The sequence below is a fragment of the Arvicanthis niloticus genome, chromosome 21, assembly GCF_011762505.2.
Source record: "Arvicanthis niloticus isolate mArvNil1 chromosome 21, mArvNil1.pat.X, whole genome shotgun sequence".
Lineage (NCBI taxonomy): Eukaryota > Metazoa > Chordata > Mammalia > Rodentia > Muridae > Arvicanthis > Arvicanthis niloticus.
The window spans coordinates 1,632,769-1,651,370 of record NC_047678.1 but is presented as its reverse complement, the minus strand read 5'-3'; the positions used below and the strand labels follow the sequence as shown (position 1 = coordinate 1,651,370).

Here is an 18,602-nt window from a genome sequence, read left to right as displayed (position 1 = left end):
TATGTAAGTGGAATGATATGTACAAACAGGCTTTGTATAGATTCGTAGCACACAGGTCTAATGAAGTTCATGTGTGCTTTTCTGTCTTCATTTAATTTTTGTTACATGCCTTGCTTATTGGTGATATTTGCAGTGAAAAGAAGAAATTAAAGCAGAGTTCTACTAGTTAACAAATACACGTCTGTGAAAACAGTTGTACAGAACATTATGTAACAGTTTGATAACACCAAGCATTCTTCTTTTTAATTTTTTATTGGATATTATATTTACATTTCAGATTTTATCCCCTTATACCATTCCCCCCACCACCCAGGAACCCCCTATCTCATCCCACTTCCTCCTGCTTCTATGAGGATGTGCCTCCACCTACCCTCCCACTCTCACCTCCCCACCCTCCAATTCCCCACCCCCCACCCCCCTCGGTGTTCAGCCTTCACTGGACCAAGGATCTCCTCTCTCACCTATGCCTGACAAGGCCATCCTCCCCTACATATACAGATGGAGTCATGGGTCTCTTCCTATGTGCTCCCAGGCTGGTGGTTTAGACCCTGGGGAGCTCTGGTTGGTTGGTATTGTTGCTCTCCTCATGGGGCCACAAACCCTTTCAGCTCCTTCAGTCTTCTCTCTAACTTCTCCATTGGGAAACCCCTTGATCAGATCAGTATTTAGCTGTGAGCATCTGCCTCTGAATATGTCAGACTGTGGCAGACCTCTAAGGAGACAGCTATATTAGGCTCCTGTCAGCATGCACTTCCTGACATCCACATCAGCATCCTCCTTTGGTGACTGCACATGGGATGGATACCCAGGTGGAATGATCTCCAGACGGTTCTCCAGACAGTCCCACACTTTGTCTCTATATTTGCTCCCTTGAGTACTTTGTTACTCCTTGTAAGTAGGACCGAGGCATCCACACTTGGTCTTCCTTGTTCATGAGCTTCATGTGGTCTGTGAGTTGAATCTTGGCTATTTCAAGCTTTTGGGCTAATATCTGCATATCAGTGAGTAAATACCATGTGTGTTCTTTTGTGATTGGGTTACCTCACTCAGGATGATATTTTCTAGTTTCACCCATTTACCTAAGAATTTCTTGAATTCATTATTTTTAATAGCTGAGTAATACTCCATTGTGTAAATGTACCACATTTTTTTTGTATCCATTCCTCTGTTGAAGGGCATCTGGGTTCTTTCCAGCTTCTGGCTATTATAAATAAGGCTTCTATGAACATAGTGGAACATATGTCCTTATTATATGTTGGAGCATCTTCTATTTATATGCCCAGGAGTGGTATAGCTGGGTCCTCAGGTAATGTTATGTCCAGTTTTCTGAGGAACCACCAGACTGATTTCCAGAGTGGTTGCACAGTCTTGCAATCCCACTAACAATGGACGAGTGTTCCTCTTTCTCCACATCCTCACCAGCATCTACTATTCTTAAGTTATTGCAGGTTTTTAAAAGTTACCTCACTGTTACAATTTAGATGGTGGTTCTATTTTCTAGGTACAGATTTTAATTTAAAATTTTCTCAGTTATAAAGATAACTATTTAATATTTTTAACATGTAAGACTATTTACCATAAAACTTGTTTATCAAGAGATTTAAAAGATTAGTCACAGACTGACAGAAAATAATTTAAACATCTGATAATTGTTACCTAAAAGAACACTTAAAATTTAAAATTGAAACAGCCTGATAAAAATGAGCTCAAGAGCTGGGCACGCCTTTAATCCCAGCACTTGGGAGGCAGAGGCAGGCGGATTTCTGAGTTCCAGGACAGCCTGGTTTACAGAGTGAGTTCCAGGACAGCCAGGGCTATACAGAGAAACCCTGTCTCGAAAAACAAAAACAAACAAACAAACAAACAAAAAGTTTAAGACCTGATTAGGTGCCTCCTCAAGGAAGGTAAAGGGTTTTAAGCACCTAGTGGAGCTGCTGGAACAAAATACTATAGACCAGTGACATGAGTCGCAGACATTGGCTAGGCATGGCGCATGCCTTTAGGCTAGCACTGTGGAAGGGAGAGGCAAGAGAATCTTCATGGGTTAGGATCAGTTTGGTCTTGTCTTTTAGTAGGTAAATAAACTATAGTAGGTAGAACTCTGAAAAGATATAGAGGAAACTTAAGTGTAGGTTACTAAGTGAAATAAGCCAATATGAAAAGGCTACTATAGTGTGTCTCCAGCTTTGGGAAAGACAAAACTATGAGGACAGTGAAAAGGTCAGTGCTTACTGTGGTTTAATACAGAAGATGAATAGGTAAAAGAAAGATGAGGGATTTTTTTTTTAGGCCAGTTAAAGTATTTTATATTATAATGGTAGGTTGTATATCTTTATATATTGTTTAAACCTATAGAATTTTTAACCAAGAATGAACTTGAAACGAAACTTTAGATGAAGGTAATTTCAGTGTTCATATATTGTTGTAATAGATCACTTTGGGGAGAAATGTTGATTGTGGAGTGGTTACCTGACCAAAAAAACTCAAGGCAAAAAATATTTATTTGTGTTGGTTTACGGCTTCAGACATTCAGCTCATAGCTTGCTTTTTTCTGAGTCTGAAATGAGACAACATCATGGTAGCAGAAGCATGTAGCAGAAGGTATTCACATGGTGAGCAGGAAGTAGTGAGAGGAGGTTTGCAGGGATAAGATGCTACCAAGGACCTTGTGCCCTAGAAACATGCTTCTATCCACGTCCACTTCTCAATTTCCAGAACATCACAAAATAGCATCACCAGCTAGGAGCAAGATCCCAACACACGGGCACTTTTGAAGGGACACTTACTATCCAAACTATAACAACAGGACAGCCTGTACATCCACAGACAGCTCTAACCAAGTTCTCTTAAAAAATAAAGCGTGTTTAATTCTTTTTATTTATAATGGGAAAAAAAAACCCCAAATTTAGGGTGTCACAGCAAGACTTCTGACAGTTCTGACAGAGTTAGCATCAGATACCACAGGTTCAAAGCACACTCCCTAGTCATTGGCTTTACTTTTTATACAGAGTAGTTCCCTAAAGTAAACACATTTCTTGCTTCAAAGTCAGGGGGGCTCCCAAGATCCCTTCTTCTTCCTGCCTCTCACAAGATAGATCCTCATTTCAGATGCTGTATACTGTGGGAAGAGGAAGGTTCTTGTAAGAAACACAAGGGCGAGAGTCTGAACACAGCTTTCCATGCCTTCTCCCTGTATCTTAGTAGTTTAGACCTTACAGACATTTACATCTTTATACATTATGCAGTGTTGAATCTTGTATTTACCGTTTTATCCATGTGAATATTTCTTTGGGTGAAAAAGGAGGACTATGAGCAATAGTGAACAGAGAGAGGGGCTTCGTTACTGTGTGATGCCGCGCACTGTTGGAAGGACACAACGGGAGTTTTTGCCTGTATTGCTTTGTTGACTGTTTTTTTAATAGCAGGTTATGCAAGTTTTAGGTTTCTCTTTTCTCCAAGGAACTGCTTGCTTAACCTTTTTCTTTTGCAGATTGATTACACTGGAACAGAACCTTCCAGCCCCTGCAATAAATGTTTATCTCCGAATGTGACATCTTGTGCTTGTACCATTAACTTCACACTGGAACAGTCGTTTGAGGTCTGTGTTTCAAAGTAATCTGTTAGAAAAGGCATGTTTAAAAAATAATAGTACTGGTTTTTTTTTTTTTTGATAATTTATATTGACAGATCAACTTGGTTTATTGGAATCTATAGACATTTGAAGATCACTCTATATATTTGGTCATTGCACCATTAAATTAATTAAATCTGATAAATGCATTTATTTGAATTCTCTGCGTTTTAGTATTTTGTAGACAAAATCTAAAGCATTTTCATTATTCATGATCTATATTTTAAAGGGCAGATATCATTTTTTTGTCAAGTTTATAATTTTCTTGTGCTTGTACTTTAAAATTATTTCTTGGTACTTTGATTTCTTTTTAGATGGTATAAATTCTTAGCCTTTTAAATTTTTTCTTAATTTTTAAAATAACTTTTAATTATAAAAGAAGTCTTTCTTAAGACATTTATCATCCCATTAGTTAATTGAATTATTTTTGAGGTGTGAAACAGTACCCCAAAATTAAACACTTTCTAAAACTTCATTGGTATTATATAGTTTGGTATTTGGATCCCACCCTGTGTGCACATGTGTGTATGAGTGTGGGTATGCACATTCATGCCTATGTGACATTTAATACTCGTCTCTAGTCTTGGTAAATGAGCATATGGGAAAGAACATAAAATTTCAGAATTGGTTTGTTCTATCCTATACACGAAAATTGAATTTAAAAACATCCTTCAGAAGCCAAGTGGTGGTGGTGCATGGTTGTTGCACACCTTTAGTCCCAGGAGACAGTCAGGCAGATCCCTGTGAGTTTGAGGTCAGCATGGTCTACAGAGCAAGTTCTAGGACAGCCAAGGCTACAGAGTACAAAACAAAACAAAACAAAAAACCCAAAATAACAAAAGAACCTAACCACATTCTTCAGGAAGCAAAGCTGTCACAATACATACCAAGGTTTGAGTGTCCTCATTCAGATTTTCTATATATAGTGATAACTTTAGTAGTTTCTGGTGGATGGAAGCCATCTAGTGGTTACAGATACTCACTCTTACACTAAAGTAAAAGTGCCTTTGGGACTAAGATAAGAAGACCGATTTGGGAGAAGTCTGAAAAGTGCAGTGGTGGGCATACTATAAAGATGCAGTAAGTTTTGGTTTTGTGCAGAATTGAAGAAATGAGAGGGTTTGAGCAAGTTAGTGGTTCCGTTGCTTTTTCCCTATTCAAAACATTTACTTGGGAGAGAGAGATAAGTAGATCTCTCTGAATTTGAAGCCAACCCAGTTTACAAAGTTCCAGGACAGCCAGGGCTGTTAAACAGAGAAACCCTTTCTTCAAACAAACAAACACGCCCCCCCCATGCCCCCCACTTTAGAACTCCTGTTTAAATTTTGTCTTTGTAGGTTTGTTTCTTCACAGATTTTGAATTGGACTAAAACTATTTCAGGGAAATTAAAAGCTAATTTTATATCAGAATTGATTGAGAGGATCTCTTTTTTAGTTTACAAATTGAATTTACTATTATTGTTCTTAATTGAGATGCTATTATTTTTTTCCTAAACATATTTATCATGTTTTTGTCACACAATTTGATACAATTCACCCAAAGATTTCCGTTTTAACACCTTTTATATAGAATGGAAAAGTTTGTTTGCTATTTAACAATCAATATTTTCATTCATTTATTTATGTTTTGATGCATGATATCAGGTATTCTAGATTGACCTTAGACTTGCTGTGTAGCTCAGGTTGGCTTGGAATTTATGATCCCCCATCTGCCTCTTCAGTGCTGGATTACAAGCTTCTGCTACCAGAACCCTTCAGTATCCAGTCTTTAAATGTTTCAAATAAATCACTTCTGTGTTTAGATAGTTTCTTTTGATTGAAAATATGAATATAAAAATAGAGGCTTTAATCAGAAAGCAGAAAATAACATTTTTAACCTATAACAGTTTTAGTCAGTTGATTTCTTAGCACCTTGTAGTTATTTCAATTTATATTTATTACTCTTTTTTTACCAGGATATTTTGAAGTTAACTCCATTAGAGTACCATTTTTGATTATTATTATAAAATATTTTAACAGTGTCTTCTCACAACTACTAATTTACTAATTGCTAATAGTCTATAGTATCCTGGGGGACTATTTGGAGGGCAGAAGGGAACCCAATGTGTAGCTGCCAGCAGCCACAGTCGAACCGGGTTCACCTGCAAGAGAGGCTGGGGATAGAAGAAGGGACAGGAGGGCTGGAAGAGATGAAGCCAGGACAAAGTTCTCTGATCGAGGCTCAAGGTTTATTGTTTGACCATCAGATAAAAAGGGGGAAACCCCACTCCCACAAGAAGAGTTTCTTCGGCCCAGCACTTCAGCCTAGCAGCATGGGTGAGGGGTATGCATCCTTAATTGAAGGCTGGAGGTGTTTCAGCAGGCAATCTATTTAACTCATCTCAGGTGGTGGCAGACTGCAGGTCTTCCCAGGTCGTCTTGTTATATGGTCTCTTGTGGTAAACAGCTTTGGGCCTGCTCAGGCTGGCAGGCTGGCAGGTTGGGGGAAGGACACACCAGTGCAAGATGAGAGGAAGCATCATGAAGAAAGTACTGGGATCCATGTTTGAGGTCCTCATGCTCACACAGCATTTTCTTTATCCAGTGAGCCATCTGTCCAGACTGCACAGAATACTTAATGGATAGTTTAGAAGTTTATATATATATATATATATATAAAGAATTGAACTTCATTTACAGTTGCACACTTTATTTTTTGTTTGCTTATGTTTTGTGGCATTGGGGATTGGATTCAGGGCTTCACACGTGCACATACCAGGTGAACACTATTACTGAGCTTTACTCCCAGTGCTTAACCAGTGCTTGGTAAATAGCTTTGCAAGCCAGTTAGTAGAGTATGCCTTGGACTTAGCCAATACCTGTTTTGTAGGTGGTAATATTTTACTAAAGTTCACCTAAGAATGTAAGAACTAGAGTGTAGTTGCTCTACTATGAGTTGATTTATATTTAATTATACAATTTTAGTTCCTACTTAACCTTAGTACCTATTTATCACAAATTGTAAACCAGTGAAGTATGACTTGCTTACATTTTACATACATACAAAACAAATATTAACAAAAATTTATGTTAAACAGTGTCCCCTTCTGTTTTCTCTAGGGCAATGTGTTTATGTATTATGGACTGTCTAATTTCTATCAAAATCATCGTCGTTATGTGAAATCTCGAGATGATAGCCAGTTAAATGGAGACCCTAGTGCTTTGCTTGTAAGTAGAATGATGAAATATAGATATGTGGCTTCTGTGAAGTAAGAACATGTTGTAGATATTCATTCAGAAATGTTATTGAAGACCCCCAAACTCGGGAGACCCTTATTCAAGTCTCGGGAAATCACCCAAAAACCGCAAGACGCCATACCTGGATGCAATCAACAGAGGTTTATTAGGGAGAGTTGGCCAGCCAACGGTCAAATCGCTTGGTCAAATCGCTTGGTCAAATCGCTTGTTTATGTAGGAGCGGAATTTGACAAAAGACCAGCAAGCTGAGGGGCTTTATAAAAGGGAAAACCACAAACCAGGGGAGTGTGGAGGGGACTGAGGTGTTGTCAAGGATACATAACATAAACATAGCAGAGAATTCCAGAGGAATGCAACCTAAGTGAATCAGGGTCATGTGGAAAACACTCTGTATACCCATTCCTCTCAAAAATGTGGTCTTGTCATGTCACTTGCCCAGCTATTTCTCAGTTGTTGCCCTGTCACTTGCCCAGCAATTTCTCAGTCTCACCTAGATGACTTGCATTTTTCTTTGTGATCAGAGACGTGTCTTCCTGCTTTGGGCCTTCCCTACCCACAGGTGGGTTCTCTTCCCTGAGGCTTGAGGAATGTTAATCCAGCAAGTGTCTCTGACTCAGGGATAATGTACTCCTCCAGGAATGTATCCCGGGGCAATGAAGGCCTGAAATCTTATATTCAGTTCTACTTTCTGGAACTAGTGAACCTGCGTTCTTTTGCTCAGGTCTAGGGGTCATAAAAACTTTCTATATTTTTCATGCCCTTTCAAGAAAAGCCTGTATATATTTTATAAAATGATCTTTATAATTTTTCACTCTACATCATTAAGGACTTAATAATCTTAGAGAAGATTAAAGTATTACTTGCTATTTCTAGTTTTAACAGAAATTTTTAGTTGAAATGCTTTTTCTTAAATGCCCACAAAATAATTTCTCAGTTCCACTACTGCCTGTTCGTTTTTTGGGAGTTTGGCTTCATCTCTTTGTAATGGGATTTTGATGAGTCTAGTATTTTGGATGTGTCAGTGTGTTCTTTTGGGGTCTATTCATTATTCTTATGCTAGGTAGGAATATGCAGATGAACTGTTTTTAATTTCTGGATTTGTCCTTCGAAATTGAGTAACTGTCGTATTTTTTAAACTTTGCACTGTGGGGAGACTAAGCAGGAAAACTTTAAAGCTTCCAGAATTCCCAAGTCTACTGTGTGTGTTTGTAGGAGCAGAACTACAGGCTCTTGGTCACAAGCTCCTTTCTAGTGCATGCCTCTATTCAGGGATCCATGGACGGCATTGTACCTTCCTAACTGTTCAGCTTTTCATAGTAGTGCTTAGTACATAAGTATTTCATGTCATTTTGTCCGTGAGACAAACATTTGAAGACTGGAGTAGTTTCTTGTTTCTTAGAACTTTTCAATCTCTTACAATACACTGTAGAGAGCCAGACATAGTAGTGCATACCTGTAGTCACAGCACTTGGGAGGTGGAAGCCAGGGATGGTAGAAAAGAATTTTAGCGTAGAATCATTCAGAGAGAGCTTGATATTTCTGATGTGACAGCTAGAGTTAGGGATAACTGTCTCTTTTCTGCCTGCATTTCACATGGTACCTGAAAGGACTCAAAGGGGGATTCTCACTCAAGTCTCAGGACGGCGCCCACCCAAAAAACTCATGAAAGACCAACTTGATGTAAACACACGAGGCAGTGTAATATCAGAGCTCTGGGCCAGTCCATATCTCCATATCTCACATAGGGGATAGAGCGACTGACCTCAAGGCTCTAAGAATTAGGACTTACATAGTCAAGGGGTAGGGGAATTGGGAGATTTTTACGTGGGTACACACGATTGGTTGCTTTACATCAGCAGACTGTCCAGTCTAAGTTAGCATAGTATCTAGTTAATTGCAGTTTCTTGGACCTTGAGAAGACCTCAAGGGGAGGGGGAAAGGGTCTGGAGGAAGACCAGATGGCCCATTACTCATTTGGACATATCTCTGTTCTTCTAAGGATGTCCTTGTATACTTTTTATCTATGTGTCTGGCCAAGTCCTTGGGAGGCTCAACAGGCGTTTGTCCTTGGTCCTATAACTCTATATTTTCTGTAACTAATTAACTGGGCCCAAACCTGCTGACAGGCATTTTTTAACTATTTAGGTTAGAAAAAGGAATCACAGGGCCCTGTTATTTTATTAGTTTGGGCCTATTTCAAAATTTTCTTTCGGTACCTACTGTGTGTGGGGGGGGGGGGAGAGAGGGAGAGAGAGACAGAAAGATATCTTGACTGTCCTTGAAATAGCTCTGTAGACCACAGAGATCCACCTGCCTTTGCCTCCTGAGTGATGGGATTAAAGGTGTGCAACACCACTGCCTGGCCCCTGGAAGCAACTCTTATTTTAGGAATTAGCTTATATGATCTTCTAAGGACAAAGTGGCATTTCCTCCACCCCCTGGCCCACCTCCATCCCTTTCCATCAGCCTGTGTTTGTTTGATTCTGGCACCTTGCGAGGTTTATAGTATATATTAAATACTGTTTCCTTGGTGTCTTCTATCCCCACTGGCTCTTACGGTGTTTCTGCCTCCTCTTCCACATAGTTCCCTGAGCCCTGAGGGGAGGGCTTGTTTCTCAAACTATCAGCACTTTGTCCAGTTGTGGGTCTCTATATCAGTTCTCATCTACTGCAGGAGGAAGCCTGTTTGATGTTGGTTGATAGATTCACAGACTGATATGTTCAGCCCTTTTGCTGAAATCAGTTTTCTTCAAAATACTCAGAATACTGAAGAGATATTATAAGACCCCTATCATGTTTTTTCCCCTCTTTTTCTGTGCACATAGTGCTTCTCTCGGTATAAACACAGTGCAAATTCAGGTCAAAGTCAGTCAGTAGTATAATAGTCCAAGACGTTAACTAGAGTTTGTTTGTGTGTGGTGTGTATGTGTATTACATATATAAAGTAAGTTTCAAATTGAGATTATCTTGATTTGTTAAATGCTTAAAAAAATAATTACTGTGGCTTGCCTGAATGTTCCAGAAGTGCTAAGGCCTGTTTTCAGATACACCTTTCAACTGTTCCCTGCCCTTGAGCTCCTTAGTGATGAGTCAAGACCAAGCCTGAAGGGCAAGTACATGTTCTGCTTTGCCAGTATCCTGCACAATGTAAACACTGGTGTAGACTGCTATAGATTATCCCTTTCTTTGTTATTTTAGACTTGAAGATTTAACTCCAAATTACAAAATTTGAAGTGTTGGATGTGTTCGTTTTATAAATGAGAACAAGTTTATCAAGGGGCTTGTCCAAGAAGCTAGAATGTCTAGTGTCTTTATTCCCAGGTTACTATACCCTTTATTTTGTATCACAGCTGCATTGAAAACTAATCATTTAATTTTTGTCAATCAGAAATCTTTGTGGTGGTGGTGGTTTCTGCGTTGATATGAAAATCAAAAAAGTTGATAAGTCATATATAGCTATGTTCAGGTAAACAAATATTTTACTTAAAAATACTGTAATATTAAAGAGTATTTTGAGTATTGAAATGTGGCGTTAGTTTAGAGCTTATTTTCCTTACAGACTCATCGTATACGTTGTGAGTGAGGAAAATACTAATTAAAAAGTAACTTTTAATTAGTAATTAGGACTAGCTCATCATCTTCCCAGAGATCTAGATGATAATTTCTCTCTCTTTTTCCTTTTCAAAACTAGAATCCAAGTAAGGAATGTGAACCTTATCGAAGAAGTGAAGACAAACCAATTGCTCCCTGTGGAGCCATTGCCAACAGCATGTTTAATGGTATGCTAGACGTTAGCATCCCTGTGGGTAAATGATTAGGAGTCTAAATTCACCTTCAAGATAACTACTCAGATAGTTAATAGGATCTTGATGCCCTGTGATTTCCTTTTGAACATTCTTTTATGAGAATGGATTTCTCTCTCTGAGAAGAAAATAGAATTTTTCTCCAATTTCTTATAAGAAAGTAAAAGCCACGGAGTCACTTTTGATAACAGTTGATCATTTAGATACGCATTGTCTGATAGATACACAGTTTGAACCACAAATACAAAAGATTTCAAATTTTCTAGTGCTTATATTAAAAGTCCCCAAAGGAAACAAGTAAAATTAACTAGAATAATTTATTTAATCCAGTGTACCAAAACCAGTGTCATTCAAACATGTTGGTATTACTGAAATATTTTGTGTGTTTTACACCAAGTCCCTGATTTCTGTTTATAACACATTCAAAAGGACTTGTTCATTGTACCATCTGTGTTTCCAGAGCTGAGTACCAAGTACAGGACAGTGGAGCGGCAGGAACTGTTAGGAATGCAGCAGTGGCCAGCAAAAGATAAGAAAGATGTCCTTTCAGCTGTATTTGGATTAGTGTTAATTTTCATGGTCTCCTCACATGTGAAGAGAGTGACCTGAATATGTAGTAAATGAAGACAAGCCCACCTGTGCATTTAGAATTCTAAAATTGCAAAAGTTGATTTACCTCTGAGTAAAGAGTACCTGTTGACCCTCTGCCTTCTCTCTCAACTACTTCTGGAACAAATCCCAGATTCTTATTTCTCATAGAGTAAATCAGGTGCTATGGATTTTTAGTAAATATTAGTAATAATATTAGTAATATCTTCCATTTTCTTGTGCTTAGATACGTTAGAATTGTTTCTGGTTGCCAACGAATCTGATCCCAAGCCTATTCCAATTCCTTTGAAGAAAAAAGGTATTGCTTGGTGGACAGATAAAAATGTGAAATTCAGAAATCCACCTGGAAGAGAGAGCCTCCAAGAAAAGTTTAAAGGTAAAACATGACCAGTATCCCATTCGTCTAAAAGTGGGCTTAGTAAGGTGACCTAAAGTTTGTCTTAAGAATCTTAATTTTTTTCCCTAAAGAACAGCATTTTCTTTCTCAACATTATACCAAGTTATGTAAGTGTTAAAATGTACTAAAATTGTAATGAAAATGTGTTCTTTTAATTGTTATTTGAATTTCTCTGGTATTTTTTAGCTGTAATCCTTATAAACTACCACAGTTTGTTTTAACAAACTCTTATTTATAATCCACATATAGTTTTGTTTCTCTATTGCCTTAGTTTCATAATTCAATATTTCTTTTTAAAATTTATTTTCACATTTGTGTGTGTGTGTGTGTGTGCGTGTGCGTGTGCGTGTGTATGTACCAAGTACATAAGTGGAAGTCAGAGAACACCTTGTGGGAATCTGTTCTGCTAAGCCATCTCAGTGGCTCATATATTGCTTAATGCTGTATTTTTACATGAAGCAATCTGCCTTTTCCTCGGTATCCTTTTTATATTCTCTTGAGATATTAACTGTTCTTTTTACTTTTTGTTATATAGAGAGTTGGTTTTTCTTTAGATTTTTTAAAGATATCCTTAGGATATGAATATATTTATACCTTTGAATATAAGAAACTATTCAGATTATAATTTGTGCTTTTTCTTTTTTTTTTTTAGTACTGTAAATTTTCACTGAAACTGTTTATAAAATTTAATATTTGATTTTCCATCTCTCTCCCTCCATAACTTATCAAGATACAACAAAGCCAGTAAACTGGCATAAACCAGTATATGAGCTAGACCCTGATGATGAAAGTAATAATGGATTCATAAATGAAGACTTCATTGTCTGGATGCGCACTGCAGCATTGCCTACTTTCCGTAAGTTGTACCGTCTCATAGAGCGGAGAGATGACTTACACCCGACGCTACCAGCTGGACAGTACTATTTGAACATCACGTACAGTATCCTTTTATTTTTTGGTTACGTGTACACACAGAGTTTGAAAAGAATTTCATGAAATCCTTATGTCAGTTATGTGACGTGTCACTTTGTGCTTTAGATTCATGTACTTATTTTGTGGTACTGGTAATTGAACGTGGGGCCTGGTACTTCCACTTCTGCATAGATATCAATCAAGCCTTATTTTTTTTTTTTTTAAATTTCAAAGATGTTTATGATGATGATGATGATGTACGCACGTGCACCAGGGTGCATGTGTGCTGGTAAGAGGACACCATAGAGAGAGAACTTGATTTTCTCCTGTCGCCTTTTTACATGGGTTTCAGGAATTGAACTCAGGTCATCAGGCTTGACCAACAGGGCCTTTCTTTACCCACTAGGACATTGCTCTGGCCCAGAAGCAGTCTTTTACAAGAAGGAAGCACTGGTCAGTTCTTTTTATCCCTTGACAGAGTTCAGTGTTTTAAAGTACTTTGCCATCGTTTATATATACACTGAATCTAAAGATTTCCGAATGTTAGCTTTTAAACGTGTGTTGGATCTTTGCACTTTTTATTATCTAAATAAATCATAAGTTCATTCTTTTTGTTTATTTGTTTGAGACCCGGCCTCATCATGTAGCCCTGGATGATCTGGAATTCTCTATATCTATGAGACTAGGCTAGTCTCAAACTCAGATTTGCTTTCTTCTGCCTCAGATGTGCTTGGATTAAAGGTGTGCACAACCACACCCAGCCTAGGTGGGGTTTGTTTTTGTTTTGTTTTCTTTTTTGTTTTGGTGGTGGTTGTGTTTTTTTCTAGTTTGAGTTGCATAGTAAATAGTTAATAGGCCAATTTTCAAAATAAAGATTATCTCTGGTTCTTGGACTCTTGTTTATATAGCTGAAAATGGCCTAATAGTGCCTGACTGAAAGCAACAATGGCTTTGACACTATAGCCGTTTAGGAGCAGTTTTAGATACACAGACTCACTTTATGTGCTGCCGGAAAGACCCACTATTTTGAGAGGATAGCCAGAATATAAGGCAGTACTCTAGTTAGCAGCTAAAAAGATCCTGCACAGCGTACTGGTGTGTGCCAGTGTGTAGCCTAATATAGACCATGGGAGAGGAACGTCTATAGTACTGGGAATTCTGTCGTCAGGAAGAATGTAGGACATCTAAAAGACTTGATAGTTGAACAATAGAGAAACCTGGGGGCTTGCAAAACATTGGGAGCTAGCTGTGCAAGATAAGGAGGGGATTAAGAGCAGAGTTGAATGGAGTTTAAAACAGAAAAAGGAATTTTTAGAGGAAGAAGAGCACGGAGGAACACAGTTGATTTGATACTGTGTCTGATCCTTGGAGAGTTAGATTAAGTAGCACTGATTCTTGCCTCAGGTTAAGATTGATTTCAGTAATTAGAGCAGAGCCTGCCACACCTCCAGACTGGGGCCCCTTCGAGGAGTTTCAGCTCAGATTTTAGTTTTAGTTTTGACTACTCTTTTCAGCATCCTAGAGTGGGCCATGTAAATGTTCATCCAACACTGCTTTCTCCTCTCTTATATCTCCTTACTAGTCAGTTTTGAATTCTGCACTAAGCTATCAATTTTTTGAGCATAAGTTTAGTTATTGTTCCAAATGAACCAGCTAAAACTTGCTTTGTGACCCTCTCCCTAGAGTACTCTGTCCTGTAGGTATGGTTTAAACATGTCGTGTATGTGGCCATCGTGGGTGCTCATTTGTTGTATTTTTCCACATTACATTATCCTGAAGCCTTTAGTCCTTCTTTGGTAATAAGACTAAAACTACCTAAGATACTATATAGAACCGAATTTTATTGTTTTGTTAAGACATTTTGCTTCTACTAGCAACATTAATTTTTTTTTTTTAACTAGATCAGGTCTAGGAATATGTATGGGGGGGTAGAGTGCCTTGCCATGGGCTCAGTGTCTAGTTCTATATAGAGAAAAAAAATTCTGAAGTAGTTTTTAAAGATAGTTTGTTTTGTTTGTTTGTTTGGTTGGTTTTTTTTTTTTTTTTTTCAGTGCCTAGTAGTACATCCCAGCACTTGGGAGGCAGAGGCAGGCCAATCTTTTGTGACTTAAAGGCCAGCCTTGTCTACATAGTTGGTTCCAGCACATGCAGAGCTACATAGCAAGACCTTATGTTTTAAAAACATAACAAAATATAGTTCACTCTCTCATTATCTGTCTGTCTGTCTGTCTGTCTGTCTGTCTGTCTGCCTGCCTATCTATCTATCTATCTATCTATCTATCTATCTTGATTCATAATATACAAGCAAGGTACCCATGTATCAGAATTATATAAACAAGTTATAATTAAATTAAGTGTTAACTTTAGAGCTTGTGTTTGAAACATCATGTAACCACAGACAGACAGTCTTCCTATACCCTTGTCAGATTACCCTGTGCATTCTTTTGATGGACGAAAACGGATGATCTTGAGCACTATTTCATGGATGGGAGGAAAGAATCCATTTTTGGGAATTGCTTACATCACTATTGGATCCATCTCCTTCCTTCTGGGAGTTGTGCTGCTAGTAATTAATCATAAGTATAGAAACAGTAGTAATACTGCTGACATCACCATTTAATTTTATATTCTGAAACCAAATCTACTGCATGTGCATCAAGGCCAGTCCTGTTCAACCTAGCTTTTGAATGCTGATGCCTGGTTAGTATGTCATTTTGAAGTTGGCACATAACTTTAAAAAAAAAAAAGCCTATGTTCTTTGCTTCTTACATATGGGTGGCTTATAAAAATATATGATGGATATAAAAATTAGCTATATTGATTATATCAATATTGTAACTGCTAAAATGACATTCTAATGTCTACTTTTCATTGGGACAGGCCATGTGATGCATAGAGCCTCTTTCATGTGAAATGCGTCTACTGCTTAAACTGTTGACATGATGCTGTATATGTGTGCCTACTGTGTGATGAAAGGGATATGAGATGTATGAGTGTAATGACTTGCTAACCTTTGAAAATTTGGTTACAGTTCAGATTGAAGAAAGACTAAATATAAATAAAACACTTCATCATTTTCATGTGTCCTGTGTAAAGGCTTAAAGTCCCTCTTTGTTGAAGTGGTTCATATGTTACAGTTTCTCTATTATAATTCTCCGATAATGACTTTGATTTCAGACTTTAGATTGTCCAGCATAGAAATTAATATCTAAAGAGGTCAGGTGGGTCTTGGCTAGAATTTTAAATTCCTTCTCATTTGGCTAAAGTGTTGCATTCTGGAGTCCCAAGCTACTTGAAATGTTTGTATGTGACCATTTCCCTGGAAGCTTACACTTCAGAAGGGAAGCAGGGATCTAGGTGAGATGGGCGGCTGTTTGGCAAATCCTCTCCTATGCCCCAACTGTAAACCAGATATAAATGTTCAAAGGAGGCTGTTTTCATTATTGTGGTTTGTAGTGTTAAGATGATTGCTTCTGCCTTGGAAATACCTCAAGCTGTTTTTATTTAGCAGGTAAGTGATTTGACTTAGTATTAATATTCCAGAAAAATTTGAAATCCTGATTTCTTCCATGTTTCATTAAATTTTTGCATACAGGTCTAACAAATGTGGATATGTATACACATTCTCTTTAATGAAGGTAATATTTTGGTTAGTTTTCCTAAGATATACCTTAAAAGATGTTCTATACATTTCCTACTTAAATTCTGGGGGATTTGGAGTATGTACATGATTAAAAAAAAAAAGGTTATAATATATCAATTGAAGTTACTTTATTTTCTAACTAGAATTATTTTAATAGTCTTTTATTGAATAAGTGCTGTAATTTGTTTGCTATGAGACTTATTCCTGAAGTAAATGTAAATTATTTTTCCACATGCATGAAAATGTATTAATCAGAATTGTCTCCATTGCATTGAAATTACTTGTTTTTGAACTAAAGTAACTCATATTTATGTAGTAGAATGCTTATGTTTTCAGACTTTGTAATGATTTCCTTTGATTGTATTTTAAATCAAACAGTCTGGGTAATGTAACAGTTTCGATTAATATGTGCTTAAAAGAAGAAAAAATTCAATGATTCATAGTAGAAATGTGCCACACTTAGATAAGCTTTGTATGACATGAAATTCTGTTAAAAGCTTGTAATTCATGGTGACTTTTAACTTATAAAAATACTACTTGCACAGGTTACTTGATTTATGGATATATGAAAACTTCTCAGGATGAAAGTTCTTCTTTTTCTAAAACTGTTCCGTCAGTTGTTCAGAATACTGTTATTCTGGAAAGTGTCCCTGTTGTATATGATGGTCAGTTTATTTGGGGGATTCTTAATAAGATGTGGGATGTTGCTGCCAGTCTTTCCTAAGTAAGTGCTGGTGAAAGAGGACTCCTACCTAGTCTGCATCTGTCTCTAACTGGGACCAAGGGCTCTGCTGAGGGAAACTGGAGAGTTCTGACATTTTCACAGCTTGGAGAAGATAAAGTCTTTAAAAGTACAGTTGAAGCTTGATCTGTTTTACAAGTGCATTGACGGTTCCTGTGCTTCTCCGGTTCCTGTCATTTGAAACCAACTCCTGTTGTAAATATGAGGAATATGTAACATTCATAGTTAAGAAAATTTGATGTCATTAATATGACTAAGTAGAAGGCTTAGAAAAATGCATTCATTTGCAAGTATTTTGGCACAAGAAATTTTCCAACTGAAAAAAAAATAAGCAAAAGCTAAGATGTTTCATTGAAATCATAAGGCAGTTTAAAATAAACTGGAGAAAATAACTGTTCTAATAGAGAATCATCCAATTAAGAGTCAAGTGAATGTTATTTATTAGATAGTGACAAAGTTTATTTGTAACCTTAATTATATTAAAAGTTATCATTCTATTAGGATGTTTTGTATTAATAAAAGTGAACAAAATTATTTGTGCTGTTTATGTGTCTTACTAAAATAACAATGCTCATTTGTTTTTGCTAATGCTTAGTATTCAGTTTTAACCCGGTCTTACTGAGTCCATGTTTTAACTTGTCCATGTGTACATTTGAAAAAAACATGGTTAAAATTATTCTATTTATATTTATTAATCACTGACAACATAATCAAGACTTATTAATGTTACTGAGGGTTCTTACCAGGACATATTGAGACTGTTACAGTTCTTGGCCGATTGACTAAGGTTGGGATTCTGTCCAAGAGAATGGACAGTGATAGCAGTGAGCAGGCAGTAAGTAAAACCCTTACATAAGAGAGAAGCAGGTGAGAGGCAAGGCTTGGGAGGCAGCTCTGCTGCTGCTACCCTTCCCTCTGGATGGAAATACTGCCTGAGGGTTAGCGTAGGCTCTTTACGTTGCAAAGTTTTGTTCTTTGTAAACGTTGGAGTTTTAAGTGTGAAGGGGGTAAAAGTGCTGCAGTTACAAAGTTTTGATGTATAAATGTCTGTTGTACAGGGAATGATCTAGCGAAGTATTTTAAAGTCCAATTTAGCCCATGCACCCATCAGATAGTAAATGTGAAAAGCACATTTTTCCTAATGTCATTTTAAATTTTAAAATAAATATTTTGTTTAAAACCAAATGAGATGATGGTGATCTTATTTGCATATATTATGTATATTAAGGTGTGTGCAGTTTTCAAAGTCAAATAGTTATTTCTCAAGCCATCATGATGAAAAAGAGTAATCCGTGACATAAGCTTCCTTTCATCCCCAGATTCACATGTAAACACATAAAATAAATATTTTTTAGTTAAGAAGATAAGACATATAAATCATTTTTGACCTTCATATTTCACTAATAACTTGACCACACATACAATTTTAGGTTAAAAGCAGTTTTCTCTCCACTACTGCTTTTGATGAATCTGATCTTAGATGCGTACCTTCTCAGTTTGCTGCATACTTGTTCTGTGTGTTCACTATGTAGTGCTGTCTTCTCCCCTTTACAAAATTCAGTTTGATCTTTCAGCACCATCATCTTTCTGTTGAATTAATACACACTTAGAAAAATTAATTTCTAAGA

At 37.2% G+C, this 18,602-nt stretch overlaps 1 protein-coding gene across 1 annotated transcript; it reads left to right on the top strand.

Moving 5' to 3' along the window:
- Window positions 1-1,986: 1,986 nt before the first annotated feature.
- On the top strand, window positions 1,987-17,508 carry Tmem30a (transmembrane protein 30A). Its single transcript, XM_034484348.1, has 7 exons — window positions 1,987-2,043; window positions 3,491-3,598; window positions 6,731-6,838; window positions 10,560-10,647; window positions 11,507-11,656; window positions 12,408-12,617; window positions 15,016-17,508. Exons 1-7 carry the CDS (start codon window positions 1,987-1,989, stop codon window positions 15,207-15,209), a joined length of 915 nt encoding a protein of 304 aa, XP_034340239.1. The 3' UTR covers window positions 15,210-17,508.
- The last annotated feature ends 1,094 nt before the right edge of the window (window positions 17,509-18,602 follow it).